This window comes from Girardinichthys multiradiatus, chromosome 6 (assembly GCF_021462225.1).
Source record: "Girardinichthys multiradiatus isolate DD_20200921_A chromosome 6, DD_fGirMul_XY1, whole genome shotgun sequence".
Lineage (NCBI taxonomy): Eukaryota > Metazoa > Chordata > Actinopteri > Cyprinodontiformes > Goodeidae > Girardinichthys > Girardinichthys multiradiatus.
In genome coordinates, this window is record NC_061799.1 from 36,270,786 (window position 1) to 36,293,593 (window position 22,808).

Below are 22,808 nucleotides of genomic sequence, written 5' to 3' on the forward strand. Positions count from 1 at the left end.
AAATGAAGCCAGTAAGGGAGCACCATGCTGCCATTAACTTTATTTACTTTTTCTTAAACATAGAAAGTACTTCTCAACTGATGCTTCTGTGTTTTGGTGTCTGCTCTGCCCTCTCAATCTCCCAGTTGGTTGAAGCAGATGGACGCTCACATCAAATCTGGTTCTGCTGGAGGTTTCATACTGCTAAAAGGGGGACATTTTTTTCAACTTCTGCCACATGCTTTCTTTTGATGAGGGACTGTTGCAAAGTCACTGTCCCAATGCATTTAGCTAGGCTGCCTTAGTCAGATGACATTTTACTCATTTGAACTGGACTGATTTTATTGTATAATTCTGAATCGAACAGTTTGTCTTGGTTTGTTTACTCTAACTTTGAGATTCCTTGAGATGACATTTGTCGTGAATTGGTAGTGTAGTTATTCTAAGCTTCACCAAGTACATCTTGATTATGGTAAAGGGATATCAAGGGGGCATTTGGTTTGGATGGTATTTAATTTTTTTCACACTAGATGGCACTTGGGATGGGTTCATGTCTTTAATTATAATAGGAATCTACTCTTTACTTGCTACTTATTCTTAATTAGGAACATTTAAATACACTTTTATCACCTTACAGCTATAATAGAAATTTAAACATATGCATTTAATTATTTCTCTCAATTACATTTGAGTCACTGATGACGGTATTAGTAAAGGAGGATAATTCTAATACTTGGTAATACTGCGCCTATGAACGATATTATTATTCCTAAATTAGAGAAAATGTAAATGGACTATGTTGTGCAGTAGGGTGAGGATGATTTATGTATTTCTAAACACTGGTGTTACACTGAATCGTGTGACCATCGTATCCTGTGACGAAAAGGGGCGGGGACATTTGTAACGTTAGCAACCACGCCGAGAGACGGGGGGGGGGGAAAGCGTTATCGTTACAGTGAAGGATTGCCCTCTGAGAAAATGTCTCGAAATACAGACCAAATCTTTGTCTGAGACGTTAATAAGAACTGGATTTACCTGAGAAGCGGCGTGCCTTGTTATCGTTCCGGTAAGGGCCGAGGGTGCTCTTATTTTTGTTTATAGCAAAGACTCCTGTGGTGGTTCCTCGCTGATCATCAGTAACCTTAGCTGGCTAATCAGTTAGCATGTCCGTAGCAAGATGGTTATCAGTAAGGAAGCGTTACGCGCAAACATTTCTGTTTGTGCTTTAGCAAAGACACGTTTACACCGCGTATTTAACGCTAATACAGGTGTTATGGACCAATTGAAACCCAGATTAATGTAGTAAAACTGATCAGTCACTGCCAGCGGGCTAATGCTAACAGCGAAGCCAGCCTGTGACGCCTTGTCTGATTTTGACAGCTCATTTCAAGGAGTCGCGGACAAGGCCAAAACCACACACTTCTGCAATCTGATTTAATCCAACAACAAGTAACCCGCTTCCTTTTGTGAAACTCACAGCAAACAGAGATGATTTGTTTTCTTATTACATACAATTCTTTAACTATTTCTTATTGACTTCCAGGTAAACGACGCTGACGTCACGTTTTCAGCACAATGGTTTTGTTAACCTGTTGTAGGTCTGCTCTTTGCAGAGATAACTAAGGTATCTCGGTTTAGCAAAAGCTGCGAAAAACACCTAACCATGCAATTAAAATGTTATATAATTTCACTGGGAATGGGTTTTGTTTGCAGCGTTTTGATTGTCTGAGAGCCCCACCTTGCAAGTTAAAGCAGGATTAACAACCTCGGGGCCCACCTAAGCACACGGCCCCAGAGGGGCCCTATTTTAATTACTTTACATTACATAACATTACAAATGAAATGACCCAAATTAGTGGCATTTTAACATGGCTAAATGTTTCAAATTCAGTTTTTGTTTTAAAGCTAAAAGACAAGAAGTGACAAAACCAAATATCTAATGTACTTGCATCACACTGCAAAGATGCAATAATTAACAGTTGATGAACACATTGATATTGCAAATCATACCACTTAATGCACAGACCATGTAATGATTTTTGCATATATAAGTTCTTCTGGATTTACTGATTTCCTCCTGGGCCTGAAACTGAACTCTTCTTATATGAATATACAGGCCGGGTAATGCTAGCAAAAAGCTTAGAGGTTACTACTAAGCAAGCGCTCCTGTAATAAAAACCTGCTTTGTAATAAATAAATAAAAAAGTTCTCTGTCTCAAATCATGCATTTGGAATTTTGATTATTGGTTTCGTTTTAGGTGGTGTTGTGATTTTCTGAAGGTTTTTTCACTTACTCCTTATCATTACAATGTATGGATCAGATACTCTTAGGCCTAGTCCACGGGAAGACGAAAACGGTATTGTGTCCAAAACAATTTAGAAAAAATGTGCGTCCACACAAGTGCACGCAGCACCACTGAAAACGCTGTAGTATGTATGCCGGGCCCGGTGGTGGCGCTGTGACACTGCCACAGAAACACACCAAAAAACAATGGATTAAAAACACCCGGCATACGCAGACAACTCATCCGAGGTAAACACAGCACCATGGGGGCAAAGAGGTGCAGGCGGGGGGCAGAAAGGTGGAGCTCCGACGTCATCGTTTCAGAAAAGATGCGTTTCGTATGTACACACGGAAACACGGAACCGCTGTTTTGGAATATTTCTACCCTGGGACCCGGTTAAAAAAATGATAATTTTTGGTGTCTGAAAGCGCCGGATCCGTGTGGACGCAGCGCCTAAACTACAAAATACCTTTGCGGATACACCTAAGCTCGTTTTGGTTTGGACGGGCCTTAAAGGGAGGGTGGTAAATGTGTTAATTGGCCAAAATAAAAACTGATCTTAAATCAGTACAAATGATTCACCTGGACATTGTTATTACCCCCAGTGAAGACTGGTGGTTATAGGCCAATCTAAAATGAATTTGACTAATCACCAGTCAGTACTTTGGTAGCTAAACAAAATCCAATACCAGTATTATATCTTTAAAAAAATCAGTCTGAGAAAACCGCTTTTAATATGTTTCGACTGGCTAGATTTTCTGACATTTCCTTAAACATTTTTTCACACATTGCAAAGAGACATTTGAAACGGTTTGTAAGCATGTTGTCTCCACTGCATAGTTGCTTGAGGGTGAAACTAATCACAAACCAGGCTTTCCAGGTTTGTTCCTCTTGTTGTATTTACAGCTGAGTTAGTCGCACGTGACCCTTCAGTTTCATGCTTCCAAAGTTCAGTTCAAGTGAAGGCTGAAGGTTAGAATGATAGCGAAGTGTTGGTTTGAGTTTATTTGTGTGAAGCGGACATAGTAGCCTGCATATTGACTTGAACATCATTACATTTACCAAATGTTTGTGCATGTTATCTCCCTGTTGAGATAACATATGCTTCCATGATTTCCTGTTTGATAGAAAGAATATTAATCGTCCCTTAATGCTTCAAATAACTTTCCATTACCCTCCTAAATCACAAACACAATAATATATCCGAGGATTATATGTTGTGTTTTATAGTGTTGAAACTGGATAAACTGATTTTGGTAAAAGCCATCGCTGTGCCTTTTAGTTTTAAATGATGCATCTATGGTGCATTATATTTTAAACATGTTAAGTAAATTGCAGCACAGCTGACAGTTTGCAGACTTGCTGTGCACCGTTGCATCTTTTATTTGGTGTGTTGTTCTTGAGAGTTGCTTTGCTAATAAAGTTGCTTCCTAGTATTTTAAGTGTTGCTGTAGTCTTCACCTCACCAGATCTTTGAACCTCTCCATGCACCTTGTGACTCAGCGAAGTTGTGCCAGAAGGTTTTGGTTCTCTGCAGTTTGAGAAGACAGAGCATGTGCAGAAAAAAACAGCACTGTTCCAGGAGTACTTTCTATGTTAAAGAAAAAACGATTTATGGACAAGTTTCCCCACCTGAACTACAGATATATGCTGCTTCTCCAGAGTTCCCATGGATTTCCTGGCTGCTTCTCTGAGGTGGATGGTATAGATGGTCATTTTTTGGTGGGTTTAGTTGTTCAATGCTCATACAACTTACTGAGGAATGATTTAAGAGTGCTCTGTGAGATGTTCAAAGATTTGGATGTTGTGGTATAACCTAATCCTGCTTTAAACTGGTAGCAAACTCTTTGTGCCCGAATGTTCTCTAATAAACCTCAGAGGCCTTCATAGAACAATTGGATTTATGCTGAGATTAAATTATATACAGGTGGACTGGATTTCTTTCATCTGTATTAGAGTGAAGAGGGCTTAATATAAACCATGGCACAATTTCAAAACAACGTATACTTTTGCTTTCACTTCACAATGTTGGTCGAACACATAAAATCCGGATAAAATACTTTAAAGTGTGTAGTTGTAATTTGAGAATATATGGCTTCTTTGACTTTAACATTCCTTTCACTTTCAGTTCAGCATGTTTTATCGTCAGATTTCCATTCATCTTCATGATAACATTATAACCGCTGATCTGATCGGATGAAGCAGCCGTCACATGGCTGACAGTGATCAGGAACCTTGAAAAGGTGCAGTTTCACCGTTCCTTTTGCTCCAGTTCGGCTTGTACTTTTGGATGCTTAAAAAGCAAAAAAGGGTCTGTCTGAATATGATGTTAAGATGTACGTCATATATTTTAGGCGTGACAGCAATGGTGTGTTGAATGTTTTTATACATGCAGATGTGGAAGAACTCGTCATGCGTGGAGCTGTGTCAGGTTTCAATAACCTGATTGTTGTTAAAGAGCGTTTGTTTTTCCTCTGTCAACTGTTAGATGAAGGGTATTATATGTAATCTTTTGAGGAAAAACTCCACAACCCCAAAAGCAATAATGTTACCAAACCTCCACTAAATGATAATTGTGTTGTTGGTTTTTTTCATGGGTACAAGACGGGTCAGTGAGGGATGGCGCCAGCGTCCAGCTGTGACTGCCCCCACCTGGACTGTGTGGGGGAAATCACCAAGGAGGAACTTATTGAGAAATCCCATGTGAGTGATTAAATCACAATAAACTGTAATTCATTGTCATAGTCATATTTTCTTGTTTTCTTGTGCTTTAAACCCTTTTTTATTTACGTGGCATCTTTACCTCTTTTTTAGGGCCAGTGTCAAGACTGTAAAGTCAGGGGACCAAACCTGTGGGCTTGTTTGGAGGTAAGGTGTTGCCTGCTGGGAAAAATGTTCATCTAACTCTGTATACAGTGCCTTGCAAAATGATTCATGCCCCCGTCAACAATTTGTCACATTACAACCACTAACTTCAATGTATTTTATATTATGTTATTCGGGGTATATGATAGACCAACACAAAAAATTGATAGCATCTAGGAACATCAATTAACAATTTTTGCTGCAGATTATTATTATTTTTTTTCAGTTTAGGTCTGGACTTTGACTGGGCCATTTTAAAAGAAGAAAATGCTCTTATCTAAACCATTCCACTGTAGATCTCAAGTCTTTAGCATACTCTCACATTATTTACCTGAATTTAGCTCAGCCACCTTAGCATTAAATCTGTCTCCCTGTCTCTAGTGAAGATTAAAATCCCCCACAGCATGATGGTGCCTTTACCATGTTTTGTTGTGGGGAGGGTGTGTTTAGGGGAATGTTTAGTATTAGTTTTCCTCCATACATAGCACAAATAGGTGAAAATGTTTTGGTCTCACCTTACCAGAGCACCTTCCACCTGTTTGCTGTGTCCCCTTCATGGCTTATGGTAAACTGAACTTTCACTGACTTTCTTTTTGCCATCATTTCCACGTAGGCCTGATATTGTGGATTGGATGACTAGTTGTCCTGTGGACAGATTCTCCGACCTGAGTTGTGGATCTCTGCAGCTCTTGCTAGGTTTGCATTTGTGCAATACTCTTTCTGTTTTTGAATAATAGATTATTTTATTTTGTGTTATCAGAATAAGGGGGACCAAAAACAAATGCAAACTCACATGTATTCACTACTTTGTGTTGCTGTCACATGAAATACAACTAAAGTACAATGATATTTGTGGTTATAACATGATAAAATAGGGAAACATTCAAAGGGCATGAATACTTTTGTAAGGTATTGTGGCTCCTCATAATTGAGCTCTCTCTTTTCACGTTCTGGTGATTCACCTTGATGTTTTTCCTCTCTAGAATGGCTGTGCATATGTAGGCTGTGGAGAATCCCATGCTGACCACAGCACAGTCCACTCCCAGGTGAGAGATCTCTCAGCCTTCTCTATGTATTTTAGCCAGCAAACAATTACGACTGAGGCTGTAGTGTTTCATTTGAAACGATTAAAAGAGGAGGTTTCTCTAAAGCAGCAGAGGTGGTACAGATGGAAGTCCCAGAAACAAATTCCACATCAGAGTCCCAGGAGCCATTACTAGCAATAAAACCGCCTCCAGCACTGCATATATTTTTAACAGCATCTCCTTGTGATCACAGACCCAGCACGTGCTTCCTTTTAGCCTTTAAAAGTGCACTGAACTGACTCTCTGCCTAGATCTCCACGTTCAGTTCAGTTTTAGCAGCAAATCATCCATTATTAATTTCCAATCTTCAGGGAAGTGGCGGAGATTCAGCTCCATGGTTACCGTATCCACTCCTCCTTGTGGTTCTGCAGTTTGCTCAGCCTCTTGTCTTCCTGACTGAGACTTTTCCCTCAGAACATTGGGGATACATGAGGGCAGGAGTAAAGGCTAAATTAAAAGACAAACATGTGCCTTGTACAGGTCCTTCTCAAAATATTAGCATATTGTGATAAAGTTCATTATTTTCCATAATGTAATGATGAAAATTTAACATTCATATATTTTAGATTCATTGCACACTAACTGAAATATTTCATGTCTTTTATTGTCTTAATACGGATGATTGTGGCATACAGCTCATGAAAACCCAAAATTCCTATCTCACAAAATTAGCATATTTCATCCGACCAATAAAAGAAAAGTGTTTTTAATACAAAAAACGTCAACCTTCAAATAATCATGTACAGTTATGCACTCAATACTTGGTCGGGAATCCTTTGGCAGAAATGACTGCTTCAATGCGGCGTGGCATGGAGGCAATCAGCCTGTGGCACTGCTGAGGTCTTATGGAGGCCCAGGATGCTTCGATAGCGGCCTTTAGCTCATCCAGAGTGTTGGGTCTTGAGTCTCTCAACGTTCTCTTCACAATATCCCACAGATTCTCTATGGGGTTCAGGTCAGGAGAGTTGGCAGGCCAATTGAGCACAGTGATACCATGGTCAGTAAACCATTTACCAGTGGTTTTGGCACTGTGAGCAGGTGCCAGGTCGTGCTGAAAAATGAAATCTTCATCTCCATAAAGCTTTTCAGCAGATGGAAGCATGAAGTGCTCCAAAATCTCCTGATAGCTAGCTGCATTGACCCTGCCCTTGATAAAACACAGTGGACCAACACCAGCAGCTGACACGGCACCCCAGACCATCACTGACTGTGGGTACTTGACACTGGACTTCTGGCATTTTGGAGTTTCCTTCTCCCCAGTCTTCCTCCAGACTCTGGCACCTTGATTTCAGAATGACAAGCAGAATTTGCTTTCATTCGAAAAAAGTACTTTGTACCACTGAGCAACAGTCCAGTGCTGCTTCTCTGTAGCCCAGGTCAGGCGCTTCTGCTGCTGTTTCTGGTTCAAAAGTGGCTTGACCTGGGGAATGTGGCACCTGTAGCCCATTTCCTGCACACGCCTGTGCACGGTGGCTCTGGATGTTTCTACTCCAGACTCAGTCCACTGCTTCCGCAGGTCCCCCAAGGTCTGGAATCGGCCCTTCTCCACAATCTTCCTCAGGGTCCGGTCACCTCTTCTCGTTGTGCAGCGTTTTCTGCCACACTTTTTCCTTCCCACAGACTTCCCACTGAGGTGCCTTGATACAGCACTCTGGGAACAGCCTATTCGTTCAGAAATTTCTTTCTGTGTCTTACCCTCTTGCTTGAGGGTGTCAATAGTGGCCTTCTGGACAGCAGTCAGGTCGGCAGTCTTACCCATGATTGGGGTTTTGAGTGATGAACCAGGCTGGGAGTTTTAAAGGCCTCAGGAATCTTTTGCAGGTGTTTAGAGTTAACTCGTTGATTCAGATGATTAGGTTCATAGCTCGTTTAGAGACCCTTTTAATAATATGCTAATTTTGTGAGATAGGAATTTTGGGTTTTCATGAGCTGTATGCCAAAATCATCCGTATTAAGACAATAAAAGACCTGAAATATTTCAGTTAGTGTGCAATGAATCTAAAATATATGAATGTTAAATTTTCATCATGACATTATCGAAAATAATTAACTTTATCACAATATGCTAATATTTTGAGAAGGACCAGTAGTTTTTACATCAGTCTTCCTCACTTTAGCTAGGCTGTGCAGATTTAAATGGTATCATCTTTAGAAGCTGTCTCTTATGGCTTTTATTGGACGGCATCTTTAAATCTGGTATGAAGGCAGGCTTTATTTGCTTTTTGTGCCGTGAATGCCCTGAGGGGAGAAATCATTCGAATCTTTTTCTCTTTACCACTCATCCAGGAACCAGATTCTTTTTGATGCTTTAGTCTCCAATAGTAGGGCCTGCTGATGAAGCTGTGCTGGCAGAAATTATTACTCAGATAATAGTTTAAATTTTACTCCTAGATCTACTGAATTTGGATTTTTTTATTAATTTGCTTTATAGGAAAGTTAGAGTTTAAGCATCCATCCATCCATTAGTCCTGAAACTTATGGAAATATGAGTTTGGAACAGAATGGGTCCTATTTGCAGAAAGGATCAGAAACAGTGGCTGCTTGTGTTATTTATATATTATTGATTAGGTCATGAGAGCAGAAGGCTAAAGAGTGAACGAGGGGATCTCAGAGTTGACATGTTTTCATTTTTTAGACCAACTGATCATGAGAACAGTTTTTGATTTTACATCCGAAATAAATTGACAACAGTGTCAGAGCTGCTAACTGAAACACAAAGCATTATAAGGATTGGTAATTACAACATTTTTATTCATGTTTTGCCTTGTACATTTCCCTTCATGACTTTTTTAAATGGGGCGGGAGATGATCGGGGTACTGTGCTCCATCTGGTGTGTCGCCTTTGCCAAATCTGTCCTGCCCCACTGCACAAAGGCTAATGGACTCCCTCATGAATAATAAAGAATCTGCTGGTTGGCTGCTGTTGTATCTCAGAGTAGCAGTGGGTCAGCAGATCTCGAACATTTTCTTTAACAGCACACAGCTGCTTCCACCTGTCATCCAAGCAGCCGGAGACTGGAGGCTCCGTCTGAATTTAGTTAGGCCTTTTAATGTTACGTCTATACAATGGATTCATTTGTCTTATTTAGGTCAAGTCAACAAGTCACAGCCTTATTTAAGTGATGTGAAAACAATGCTTGTAGAGCATTGTAGGTCCAGCTGCTGTCATCCAAGAGTATTAATTCAGTCCAGTTTGTTTGTATTGTGCACTTTCACAACAGGTCACATCGACCATTTGTAAACAGGTTGTCCAGTTAAGTAGAATCCAATTCAGTCCAGATTAAATTTAAACCAATATAATCATGTAATCTGTTTTAGATCAAATGAAATATGAATTATAATACAATGCAGCCAAAGTCAGTTGACCGTTTATAGCCAGTTGGTAAAAACATACAGGGGTTGGACAATTAAACTGAAACACCTGGTTTTAGACCACAATAATTTATTAGTATGGTGTAGGGCCTCCTTCGTCTTTTCGTCAATTCGTCTTGGAAATGACATATACAAGTCCTGCACAGTGGTCAGAGAGATTTTAAGACATTCTTCTTGCAGGATAGTGGCCAGGTCACTATGTGATACTGGTGGAGGAAAATGTTTCCTGACTCGCTCCTCCAAAACACCCCAAAGTGGCTCAATAATATTTAGATCTGGTGACTGTGCAGGCCACGGGAGATGTTCAACTTCACTTTCATGTTCATCAAACCAATCTTTCACCAGTCTTGCTGTGTGTATTGGTGCATTGTCATCCTGATACACAGCACCGCCTTCAGGATACAATGTTTGAACCATTGGATGAACATGGTCCTCAAGAATGGTTCAGTAGTTCTTGGCAGTGACGCGCCCATCTAGCACAAGTATTGGGCCAAGGGAATGCCATGATATGGCAGCCCAAACCATCACTGATCCACCCCCATGCTTCACTCTGGGCATGCAACAGTCTGGGTGGTACACTTCTTTGGGGCTTCTCCACACCGTAACTCTCCCGGATGTGGGGAAAACAGTAAAGGTGGACTCATCAGAGAACAATACATGTTTCACATTGTCCACAGCCCAAGATTTGCGCTCCTTGCACCATTGAAACCGACGTTTGGCATTGGCCTGAGTGACCAAAGGTTTGGCTATAGCAGCGCGGCCGTGTATATTGACCCTGTGGAGCTCCCGATGGACAGTTCTGGTGGAAACAGGAGAGTTGAGGTGCACATTTAATTCTGCCATGATTTGGGCAGCCGTGGTTTTATGTTTTTTGGATACAATCCGGGTTTGCACCCGAACATCCCTTTCAGACAGCTTCCTCTTGCGTCCACAGTTAATCCTGTTGGATGTGGTTCGTCCTTCTTGGTGGTATGCTGACATTACCCTGGATACCGTGGCTCTTGATACATCACAAAGACTTGCTGTCTTGGTCACAGATGCGCCAGCAAGACGTGCACCAACAATTTGTCCTCTTTTGAACTCTGGTATGTCACCCATAATGTTGGGTGCATTTCAATATTTTTAGCAAAACTGTGCTCTTACCCTGCTAATTGAACCTTCACACTCTGCTCTTACTGGTGCAATGTGCAATCAATGAAGACTGGCTACCAGGCTGGTCCAATTTAGCCATGAAACCTCCCACACTAAAATGACAGGTGTTTCAGTTTCATTGTCCAACCCGTGTATATAAAGAAACAAAAAAATCAGGGCATTGATTCATTTAAAGCAAGCATGTGGCAACAGTGGGAAGAACAGATTCCCTTTTACAAGGTAGAGGCTTTAAGAGTAGAACCAGTCTCTGTATGAGCGGCTACCTGCCGCGACCCCCTAGGTTTAAGAGGACATAGTAAAAACACTTGGCCAGGGGTACTTTCTATGGCAAAGAAAATTAGGTAACTACTCAAACTTCCTCCTGGAGTCGGTCCAACCTTACGTTTGCCTTTTTACGCGAGCAGCCCTGATTTTTATTCCATTATGGCTGCCATACATACAGGTCCTTCTAAAAAAATTAGCATATTGTGATAAAGTTCATTATTTTCCATAATGTCATGATGAAAATTTAACATTCATATATTTTAGATTCATTGCACACTAACTGAAATATTTCAGGTCCTTTATTGTCTTAATACGGATGATTTTGGCATACAGCTCATGAAAACTCAAAATTCCTATCTCACAAAATTAGCATATTTCATCCGACCAATAAAAGAAAAGTGTTTTTAATACAAAAAACGTCAACCTTCAAATAATCATGTACAGTTATGCACTCAATACTTGGTCGGGAATCCTTTGGCAGAAATGACTGCTTCAATGCGGCGTGGCATGGAGGCAATCAGCCTGTGGCACTGCTGAGGTCTTATGGAGGCCCAGGATGCTTCGATAGCAGCCTTTAGCTCATCCAGAGTGTTGGGTCTTGAGTCTCTCAACGTTCTCTTCACAATATCCCACAGATTCTCTATGGGGTTCAGGCCAGGAGAGTTGGCAGGCCAATTGAGCACAGTGATACCATGGTCAGTAAACCATTTACCAGTGGTTTTGGCACTGTGAGCAGGTGCCAGGTCGTGCTGAAAAATGAAATCTTCATCTCCATAAAGCTTTTCAGCAGATGGAAGCATGAAGTGCTCCAAAATCTCCTGATAGCTAGCTGCATTGACCCTGCCCTTGATAAAACACAGTGGACCAACACCAGCAGCTGACACGGCACCCCAGACCATCACTGACTGTGGGTACTTGACACTGGACTTCTGGCATTTTGGCATTTCCTTCTCCCCAGTCTTCCTCCAGACTCTGGCACCTTGATTTCCGAATGACATGCAGAATTTGCTTTCATCTGAAAAAAGTACTTTGGACCACTGAGCAACAGTCCAGTGCTGCTTCTCTGTAGCCCAGGTCAGGCGCTTCTGCCGCTGTTTCTGGTTCAAAAGTGGCTTGACCTGGGGAATGCGGCACCTGTAGCCCATTTCCTGCACACGCCTGTGCACGGTGGCTCTGGATGTTTCTACTCCAGACTCAGTCCACTGCTTCCGCAGGTCCTCCAAGGTCTGGAATCGGCCCTTCTCCACAATCTTCCTCAGGGTCCGGTCACCTCTTCTCGTTGTGCAGCGTTTTCTGACACACTTTTTCCTTCCCACAGACTTCCCACTGAGGTGCCTTGATACAGCACTCTGGGAACAGCCTATTCGTTCAGAAATTTCTTTCTGTGTCTTACCCTCTTGCTTGAGGGTGTCAATAGTGGCCTTCTGGACAGCAGTCAGGTCGACAGTCTTACCCATGATTGGGGTTTTGAGTGATGAACCAGGCTGCGAGTTTTAAAGGCCTCAGGAATCTTTTGCAGGTGTTTAGAGTTAACTCGTTGATTCAGATGATTAGGTTCATAGCTCGTTTAGAGACCCTTTTAATGATATGCTAATTTTGTGAGATAGGAATTTTGGGTTTTCATGAGCTGTATGCCTAAATCATCCGTATTAAGACAATAAAAGACCTGAAATATTTCAGTTAGTGTGCAATGAATCTAAAATATATGAATGTTAAATTTTCATCATGACTTTATGGAAAATAATGAACTTTATCACAATATGCTAATTTTTTGAGAAGGACCTGTATACAGGCAAATCCAGAAAAAAAAGTAGAATACGGTGGAAATCCTTCTTGTCAGTCATTTTAGAAAGTTGAGCTCATATTATATAGATTTATTAATGGACCATAACCAGCAGATGGTGTGACGCCACAAATCATCACCGACTGTAAAAACGTCCCGCTGGACTTCAACTAATGTGGTTTCTGTACCTCCAGACTCTAGAACCTTGATTTCCAAATCAAATGCAGAGTTTCCTTTCATCTGAAAAGAGGTCTTTTGGACCACTGAGCAGCAGTCCAGTCTCTGGTTCAGGAGTGGATTGACGCGAGGAATGCAAGATTTGCAGCCCACGTGTGGGATTCATCCGCAGGTGTTTTGCGTTAATTAGTTGATTAGGGTCTGAGACCATTTAGCTTTTTCACAATATTCAAATTTTCTGAGGCCGTGAATTACAGGTTTTTGTTATCTTTAAGCCATATTTATCAAATTAACAACAAAACAGGCTTGAAATATTCCCCTCCTATGTGTAATAAATCTATATGAGTTTTACTTTCTGAATTGAGTGACTTTTCATGAGCTTTTCATGATGTTTGTATTTTTTGAGATGCACCGGTAGAATTTAGTAAAAGTTGTCTGTACAAATGATTTCTTAGCACTTTTGATAGTTTACGTCTTATAAAATCAGCGGCACAAATAGTGCTGTTAAATGTCAATTTATAAACATGTTTGTCTTTTGTTTGCTTGCATAAAATGAGAAATATTTTAACAGCTTGCATTAAAAAAAGGCCAATTCCCCCCAGTTCTGTAAGTAGAACACATTCAGCTCAAGCAGGATATTGTTGGTCAGAGCTTTGACCTCCAAGACGAATCAAACACACGACAAATCACCTATAGCTTCATCAATGACTCTGTCCTGAAAAAACAAATGGAAAACAGCAGACCACTTAACCAGGGGTTCTTTCTATGGAAACAAATACATTACAGTGCGAAAGATTCGCTCTTACTGTTCTGACCTCGGTCGTCCTAATAAATATTAAAAGAACCTTCTGTTCTTCCTCTTTAGCTGCATTGTGATAAATAAACAGTGTGTGTCTCACCTGCAGTAAACAGCTGCAGGAAACGAGGCCACCAGCGGATTAGCTCAGAACCATCTAAACCCACACGGACCTCAAACATGTCTTCGCACTCTTATTATAGAAAATATTATTTACAACTACTATTACTATTACTACTACCAGCTTGGTTTTAAGTGTTTGAGTTTGCACTCTTTTGGAATGACGCTTTGATTGTGTAGTATGGCTCATGCTGGGAGTTTTATTTATGATTTTATATATATATATATATATATCTCAGAATCAGCTTTATTGCCAAGTTCGTACATACAAACAAGGAATTTGACACTTTGCTCCCTGGGTTTTTTTGTTTTTTTTTGTTTGTTTAATGCGTTATAAGATGTATTTATGCATATATCTCTATGTCGTTAAATATGCATATATAAAAAGGTGCATTTCCAACTTCAGTATGCAGTTGTTTGGTACTCTATTAAATGTTCATCAGAGAAACAGCCTGGGGGAAGAAACTGTCTCTGTGGTAGCTGGTTTTAGTGTCTTATATATATATATATATATATATATATATTTTTTTTTTTTTTAATGTAAAAATATTTTCCTCTGTTCATGTATTTTTCGTGCAGGAGACAAGGCACAACCTCACTGTGAATCTGACTACGCTTCGAGTGTGGTGCTACGCTTGTGGGAAAGAGGTTTTCCTGGTGCGTAAACTGGGTCCTCACTCTTCCCACGCCATCGTCGAACCTCTTCCATTATCACAGAATGCTTTTCAGGTACGACTTACATTTATTTATTTTTTAACAACCTCACCGCTAAAGCTTCACCTTATCACTGAACTCTGCAGAGTAGCTTGGTTTCTATTTGATGCAAATGTTGCTGCTTAGTTGCACACCATTCAGTGGTTGCAACATTAAAAATTTGCTTATTTGTCTACTTAATATCTAAAGATTATGTTTTATGTGGATGATGTTTCCATAGGAGAACAGCAAGGCCAATGGGAGCCCAAGTTCTCTGAGACTGCCCTCTAATGCAGGTTATGAAGACTTGGACATGGAGACAGAGGAGGAGGATGACCTGCGGGCTAGAGGTGAGTTCCCCAAACTGTATTTTTAACTTGTCGCAACGTGAAGAACACAAGCAAATAGTTTTCTTCTTTGTAGTCCATTTGGTAATTCAAGAAAAGTGGCTTTAAGATAATTACTTCCTTCACATTGTAATCCAAATTCAAATATAAACATGTCAAATGCACTGACAGCAGAATCTGCAGTTCGGTTAGTCTAAAGGGTAGCCAGTGACTGGAAATGAAAGGAGATGTAATGTTTGTCAGTAGCTGCCCTGACAACCTGAGCAACCTTCAAAGAACTAAAACTGAGAGCGTTGCCTCATCCCTTCTCAGGTCTTTCATCAGTTTTACCACAGCAGACATCCAACGCAGACATACCAGAGACAAATAATAAAGGATTGAGGATGAATTACTCAATGCTGTGAATATAAAATAGTCTTAGCTTTTTTATTTGCATGTTCTACAACTGATAGGATTTGATTAAACGTGGCTGCACTGCTGTTCCTGCTTAGCGACTGTAGCTAAAAATTGTAGCTTTACCCAACACTGTATGTGCACCAGGGTCCCTTAGCAGCTGCAACCATCACAGCTGACAATGTTTTACTCAGTGCTTTGGATACACAGACTCCGCCTAAAGGCAAACCTCACAGCATGTTGCCAAGGTATAAGCAATAATCAGTTGCTACAAATTAAATGATCTTACGGTAGGTTCGATCTAACAGCTTGAAAGTTCATTTCAGAGTATTGTTTGAGTTAATCACAGTTATTAATATTATTATGGTTTTCTAAAACTGGCTTAAAAATATTTTGTTTATCGATGTGGGTTGGAAATGAAATCAATATATGATCCATTTAATAAGATCCAACAAAAATGTAATAAAGTATTACTTCAATAATCTTATTTTTAAAACGATTTATTATTTATAATTAAATTAAAAAATATATTTTTTTTATTCTTTTCAGTCACATAATGACATAAAACAAATTAAACGAAGAATTCAATATTGTTGGGTTTCCTTCCTCAAGCTTCTCACAATAGTTTACTGGAGTTCTGACCCATTCCTCCTGACTGATCTGCTGTAACTCAGTCCGGTTTGTAAGCCGTCCAGCTGACACACCTTTTCAGATCTGACCACAAGGTTCTATGGATCTGAGATCAGGACTTTTTGATGGCCACTCCAAAACGGTCCTTAAGGCACTAATTTGGCAATTTATTTTGGGTCATTGTCTATTTGAAAGACCCGTTTGCACCCAAGCTTTAACTTCCAGGCTGATGTCTTCAGATGTTGCTTTAACATTCCCACATGATTTTTTTTTTTCTTATCCATTTCTGTTCCATTTATTTTGCAAAGTGCAGCATTCCCCCTGCAGTAGAACGTCCATATAACATTAAGCTTCGACCCCAATACTTCCCAGTAAAGATGGTGTTCTCAGGCTTGCAAGCTTCCACGTTTTTGCTCCGGTTTTTATTATTTCAGCCAGTGTCCATACAGGACTCACTGCACTGTGGATAAGCTATAGCCAGCATCTTCGTTAGGTTGTCTTACTGTTGTTCCGGGGTTGATACAGATGTTTGACACCAAAACACGTCCTCTCTGGGACACAGAACCTGTCTCCTTCCTATATTGTATGATGGCTGGACATTCCCAAGCTGTTTATAATTGTTAACCAGAGGAACGTTGCGCCTTGTGGCATCTGGAAATCAGGCATCTTGGCTGATTTCTCATTATTTCTTTCCATGATTTTACATAAGGAAGCATTGAGTTTGAGGTGTTGCCTTAAATTACATCCCCAAGTGTTTCTCCAGTACCCTTGTCTGTCTTGAATTAACCTATCAGAAGCTTACAAAGCAATGACATCATCACCTGGGCTTTTCCAAATGATTTAAAGTCAAAGTAATCTTACTGTATGTTCATTTTTGAATTTTAAGAAAGTAATACAAAAATTTTAAAAGAATCTTCCTCTCATTTAGCAGTTAGAAGTGCCACTGAGAAAAAGCTGAACATGTCACTTTATTGGTGCATGCTGTAAAATATTAATCCTCTAGTAAATATATCCACACTTTCTATGTGCCACACATTTCTAAATGTAATTTATAGTTAGCTTGTTATGACTTCTGGGCTGTTCTCTGTTCTTTTTCAGGTCTGACAGGGTTGAAGAATATTGGTAACACCTGCTACATGAACGCTGCCCTCCAAGCCCTTTCCAACTGGTGAGACCCATCCTCGATATACCCGTCTACGCCACATGAACCTCTCAAAACGTTGCCTAGTGCGGTTTTTCTTTTTTTGTTGCTCCATGTTACTCTCTTTATCACGCTTTCAGCAACCTTTTTCTCTAGCCATATGCTTTTTTTTTATGTATTGCCCTCCTGCTTCTTGCAGACTGTGAGAAATAACCACAACTGTGTTCATTTGGGAGATTGATGGCTGAGTGCGAATTGGTGCAGTGCACCATTTGTTAAGCCAGAAATGGCCTTTGTAGTTCCCTGTGGGCTCTTGTGTTACAGATCAACTCTGACTCTATCCTCTTCTCCTCTATCTTTATTCTTTTCTATTGTTTCCTTTGACTGTTGTCAGATTGTCTTTGTTTAAGTGGCTGTTTGATTGGGGGTTAATAAGTTTATCACTTATATTAGACCTAAATATGAATGTAAAGAATTGCTGTCAAAGTTATGTTTGAATTTGGGAATCTGTTGTAGGAGGACAGATGTTTTCTGAAGCTTTGGTGTCTGTTTATCTGAATGCTTCTCTTTTCAGTTACTGTCAACTCACTCCATCCTTTATTCATTTCAAACTTTCACTGTTTTTTTTTTTTTGTTCTTGTTCACTCTGGATCTGCCGAGCAAAATCTGGGTTTTTTTTTAACGTTTTTTTTTTTCAGTTAGCTTTGATGTGCTTTAGCTCTCACCGACTTGAAGCGTTTTCCCTGCATGGGATAGTAGCCGTGGGAATCTTTGATAGCACTCTGCAAGTGAAATAAGGTTTTATTTATATTCATAAAAAACATGCAGAACAGAGCAAGTATAGGAGCAGTTCCAGGGAAAGAAACCTCTGCAGATCTCCCTTCTAACAGTAATCTTTTTTAAGTAGAGGAATCTTAGTGGATCTTATTTACCATAAATGGTACATTCATTCTTTCTTTTTACTCTCTGTAGCCCGCCCTTGACACAGTTTTTTCTTGAATGCGGAGGTTTGGTAAGAACGGACAAGAAGCCTGCTCTCTGCAGAAGCTACCAGAAGCTGGTGTCAGACCTATGGCACAAGAACAGGTTGGGAATTATCATCTGGTCTTCTTTGTCCAAGTTTTTCCCCCTATTAGTTATCTCTAAATGCTGGGTGCGTAAAACATATGTGCCTACAAGCCACGATTTATGAGTCCAGATGTCATTTTTAATACTGCCACACCCATAGACTGTAAGATGACCACAGTGCGGTAGTTGCTTTTCAGAGAAAACATTTAGCAGAAGCTTCCTCCCCACACTGAATTATAAGTTATGTGACTGTATCTTTGCTTTTTTAAAGCTGATTGTTTTTCCTTCACATTGCAGACCCTCCTATGTGGTTCCAACCAACTTGTTCCAGGGGATCAAAGCCATAAACCCCATGTTTAGAGGGTATTCTCAGCAGGTAGGATGGACTTCATGATGAAATTGCTGCGCAGCATATAGTTCCTTACAAAAGTCTCGATCTCCCTGAAACATTCCCACATTTTGTCAGGTTATGAACATAAAATTCAATATATATTATTGAGATTTTAAGGGATAAAGCATTACAAAGCAGCAGATAATTGTGAAATGGAACAATTAAATAAAATTTGGAAGTAACCAAATTAGTAAATGAGGAAAAAACCTAAAACTGTGGATCAGCCTGAACAAACCATTCCCATTGTGAAACATGGTAGTGGAAGCATATTGCTGTGGGGATTGTTTTCTTTAAACAGGGACAGGGTCAGAGTTGATGGGAAGGTGGATGAAGCTAAACACAGGGCGATCCTGGATGAAAACCTGTTAGTCTGCCAAAGACTTGAGGGGCGCTAAATACAATAGGATGTCACTTTTCTGCTTTTTATTGGTCAAAAAAAAATGTCATGTTTTACTTTTTATTCAGTGTGTCACATAAAATCCTCCAGCAATAAATGGAGGTTTGTGGTTGTAATACGGCCAAATGTGAAAATGTTACAGTAGGATAATTATTCGTAGAAGGCAGTGTAGGTTTCATTATACAGGTATAATAATAGGATGACCCTGAACGTAAAAGTCAGCAGTGTGTTATAAATCTTTTGAATTAATCAGCTGTTTCTGGGTTTCATAAAAATAATAAGCTTGGTGTTTCTACTCGTGTTATTGTGTCATTAAATATGTCTGCTGGTGTGTATTTGCTTTTAATCTGCCTCTAATACAGTAATGGGCATTACATGTGTAAAGTTTGTGCCACCGTTATTTGTATGTTCTATCTAATTAAGTCTTATTTGTTCTCGTTCAGTTCTTTGTTTTATCAGCAGGAACCTAAATCCCTCTGGTAAAAACACAAATCATCTACTTTCAAGTTAATAACTCAAAAATGATCATTCCCATGCACCCAAATCCACACTTTAATGGACATTTACATGATTTGTGCGGATGCTATTTTTAAAAGCAAAGCCGGGTGTCTTAGACACGTAAAAAATATAAAAAACATGTTAAACTAAAGCTTGTCACGTCTTCAACCAGTGTGTGCAAGTAAGGATTTCACAGGCTTAATAAAACTGCTTTTTTCCTCCTGGCTTGCCAGAGTTTGTTTGGAAGAACTGGGTGAGGAATATTCATTTGTCACGCTACGCTGAGCTGCAGGGCCTTGAATTTAAAGCATTGCCATGAATAAAGATAACATTCCAGTTCCTGAAAGAGGGAAGTTAATTTGGCTTGAAGGAGGAGATTGGATTTCTGAGGTTTGTTAAGTTTGATTACACGTTCACCAGTGTTTGGTTTCTGATATGGGGATCCAGAATTGGCATCACCAAGGAGGAAAAGTGGTTTTAGTCTGTTAGGAAGTAATGCTTTGCTGTATTTTAAGGTCTGGATTCTGTCAGTAACTTCCCAGACGAAATTAAATATATTACAAAACTGACCATCTTTTGTTTAAATCTCTATTGGACCTTTAGGATTCCCAGGAATTTCTGCGCTGCTTGATGGATCAACTTCACGAGGAGCTGAAAGAGTCTGTGCCAGAGCCCCTCGACCTGCCCAACAGCATCACCATGGACGACGTCCCCGAGGAGGACAACCACAGCCAGTCGGATAACGACTTCAACTCCTGCGAGTCCTGTGGAAGCAGCGAGAGGGCCGATAATGAGGTGCAGAGCAGTAACATAGTAATGGACAACACCAACGAGGCGGAGATGCTGGTTCCAGAGCAGGATGAGATCCAGGCCAACAGGGAGTGGCAGAAGGAGAAGAACATGATTAATGATCTGTATCGCTCTGGGGTTAATGGTGTTATAGTGGGAATCAACGGGGCGGACATCGACAAAGATGTTGACACGACCACGGAGACCACTCCCATTATCAGTAGCCAAGGGGCCCTCAAGGTGCAAGGCAGAACGTCAGGTAATAAATTAGGGAGATTTCATAACATTCTGTGTCATGTTGTCTTTTTACTGCTTTCCTTCCTTTATATATTCAACATCACATCCTTGCACAAGTGTTCATCCTCCTTTAACTTTGACATTATTATGACAAACATAAAGGTGTATTTTGGAAGTTCATGTGATAGATCAACACAAAGATACATGATTTTTGTAATAAAAATCTGGTGTGCGTATGGTTTCAGCTCCTCTGAATCAGTACCACCAGAACTACCTTGTGCTGCAATTACAGAAGTATTTTGAGGTATATCTACCAGTCTTACCATCTACAGACTTGCCCATTCTTCGTTGCACAATAGCTCAGGCTCAGTTAGATTGGAAAGAGTCTGTGTGTAACAATCAGTTGTCATCTTGCCACAGATTCACAGTTCAGTTTAGACCTGGGCTTTGACTGGACCGTTCTAATAAACTAATATGCTGTGCTCTAAACCATTCCTTTGTAGCTCTGGCTGTGTGTTTAGGATTGCTGCCCTGCTGAAAGTGAACCGCCACCTCAGTTTCCTTCCAGGATTGACCTGTATTTATGTCTGTTTATGTCTTCCCGTTAATGTTGACCAGCTTTCCTGTCTCTCCTGAGAAAAAGCATTTCTACACCACAATGCTGCCACTACCACGTGTCATTGTTGGGATGGTTTCTTCAGGAAAATTTTAGTAGCACCTTCCTCTATGTTTGCCGTGTCCCTCACAAGTTTTGTGGATAATTTCGACATAAGAAAGTTATATAGTGTTCTTTAAACAATGGCTTCTAGTCACTGTTGTGGAGTGCTCGTCTAATAGTTGTCCTTTCATTGGATTTTCCCAGCTGACCTGTGGAGCTCTGCAACTCCTCCAGTGTTATCATGGCTCTGCTGTTGTTTCATCCTCTCTCCATTTTCAGATGATGGGATGAACATACAGGGGTTGGACAATGAAACTGAAACACCTGTCATTTTAGTGTGGGAGGTTTCATGGCTAAATTGGACCAGCCTGGTAGCCAGTCTTCATTGATTGCACATTGCACCAGTAAGAGCAGAGTGTGAAGGTTCAATTAGCAGGGTAAGAGCACAGTTTAGCTCAAAATATTGAAATGCACACAACATTATGGGTGACATACCAGAGTTCAAAAGAGGACAAATTGTTGGTGCACGTCTTGCTGGTGCATCTGTGACCAAGACAGCAAGTCTTTGTGATGTATCAAGAGCCACGGTATCCAGGGTAATGTCAGCATACCACCAAGAAGGACGAACCACATCCAACAGGATTAACTGTGGATGCAAGAGGAAGCTGTCTGAAAGGGATGTTCGGGTGCTAACCCGGATTGTATCCAAAAAACATAAAACCACGGCTGCCCAAATCACGGGAGAATTAAATGTGTACCTCAACTCTCCTGTTTCCACCAGAACTGTCCGTCGGGAGCTCCACAGGGACAATATACACGGCCTGGCTGCTATAGCCAAACCTTTGGTCACTCATGCCAATGCCAAACGTCGGTTTCAATGGTGCAAGGAGCGCAAATCTTGGACTGTGGACAATGTGAAACATGTATTGTTCTCTGATGAGTCCACCTTTACTGTTTTCCCCACATCCTAGAGAGTTACGGTGTGGAGAAGCCCCAAAGAAGCGTACCACCCAGACTGTTGCATGCCCAGAGTGAAGCATGGGGGTGGTTCAGTGATGGTTTGGGCTGCCATATCATGGCATTCCCTTGGCCCAATACTTGTGCTAGATGGGCGCGTCACTGCCAAGGACTACCGGACCATTCTTGAGGACCATGTGCATCCAATGGTTCAAACATTGTATCCTGAAGGCGGTGCCGTGTATCAGGATGACAATGCACCAATACACACAGCAAGACTGGTGAAAGATTGGTTTGATGAACATGAAAGTAAAGTTGAACATCTCCCATGGCCTGCACAGTCACCAGATCTAAATATTTTTGAGCCACTTTGGGGTGTTTTGGAGGAGCGAGTCACACCATATTAATAAATTATTGTGGTCTAAAACCAGGTGTTTTCAGTTTCATTGTCCAACCCCTGTAGATCTGTGCAATGTTCAGAGCTTGGATATTGTTTATAACCCAAGTCTCCTTTAAACGTCTTCACAACTCTATATCTGGCCTGTTTGCTGCGTTCCTTGATCTTCATTAACGTCATGTTGTTTGTTCATTAATGTTCTCTAACCCGTCTCTGAGGGCCTTCAAAGAGCTGTTGGATTTACACTGAGATTAAATTACACACAGGGGGACTCTACCTACCAATCAGAGGATTTCTGAAGGCAGTCGGTTGGATTTTATTTACGGGTATCAAA

The 22,808-nt window shown here is 40.6% G+C and overlaps 1 protein-coding gene across 3 annotated transcripts in view; it reads left to right on the forward strand.

Moving 5' to 3' along the window:
• Window positions 1–888: 888 nt before the first annotated feature.
• The window catches only part of usp33 (ubiquitin specific peptidase 33), a 30,955-nt gene continuing 9,035 nt past the window's right edge, over window positions 889–22,808 (forward strand). For 2 of the 3 annotated variants that reach the window (XM_047369154.1, XM_047369156.1), the window contains exons 1-10: window positions 889–1,045; window positions 4,869–4,967; window positions 5,079–5,132; window positions 6,113–6,175; window positions 14,458–14,607; window positions 14,813–14,921; window positions 17,040–17,109; window positions 18,055–18,168; window positions 18,448–18,526; window positions 20,040–20,484. In XM_047369154.1, the coding sequence (XP_047225110.1) occupies window positions 4,884–4,967; window positions 5,079–5,132; window positions 6,113–6,175; window positions 14,458–14,607; window positions 14,813–14,921; window positions 17,040–17,109; window positions 18,055–18,168; window positions 18,448–18,526; window positions 20,040–20,484 (1,168 nt within the window). In that variant the 5' untranslated portion in view covers window positions 889–1,045; window positions 4,869–4,883. Of the gene's footprint in view, window positions 1,046–4,392; window positions 4,508–4,868; window positions 4,968–5,078; window positions 5,133–6,112; window positions 6,176–14,457; window positions 14,608–14,812; window positions 14,922–17,039; window positions 17,110–18,054; window positions 18,169–18,447; window positions 18,527–20,039; window positions 20,485–22,808 lie in introns of all 3 variants that reach the window. The other variant, XM_047369155.1, reaches the window with a different exon arrangement.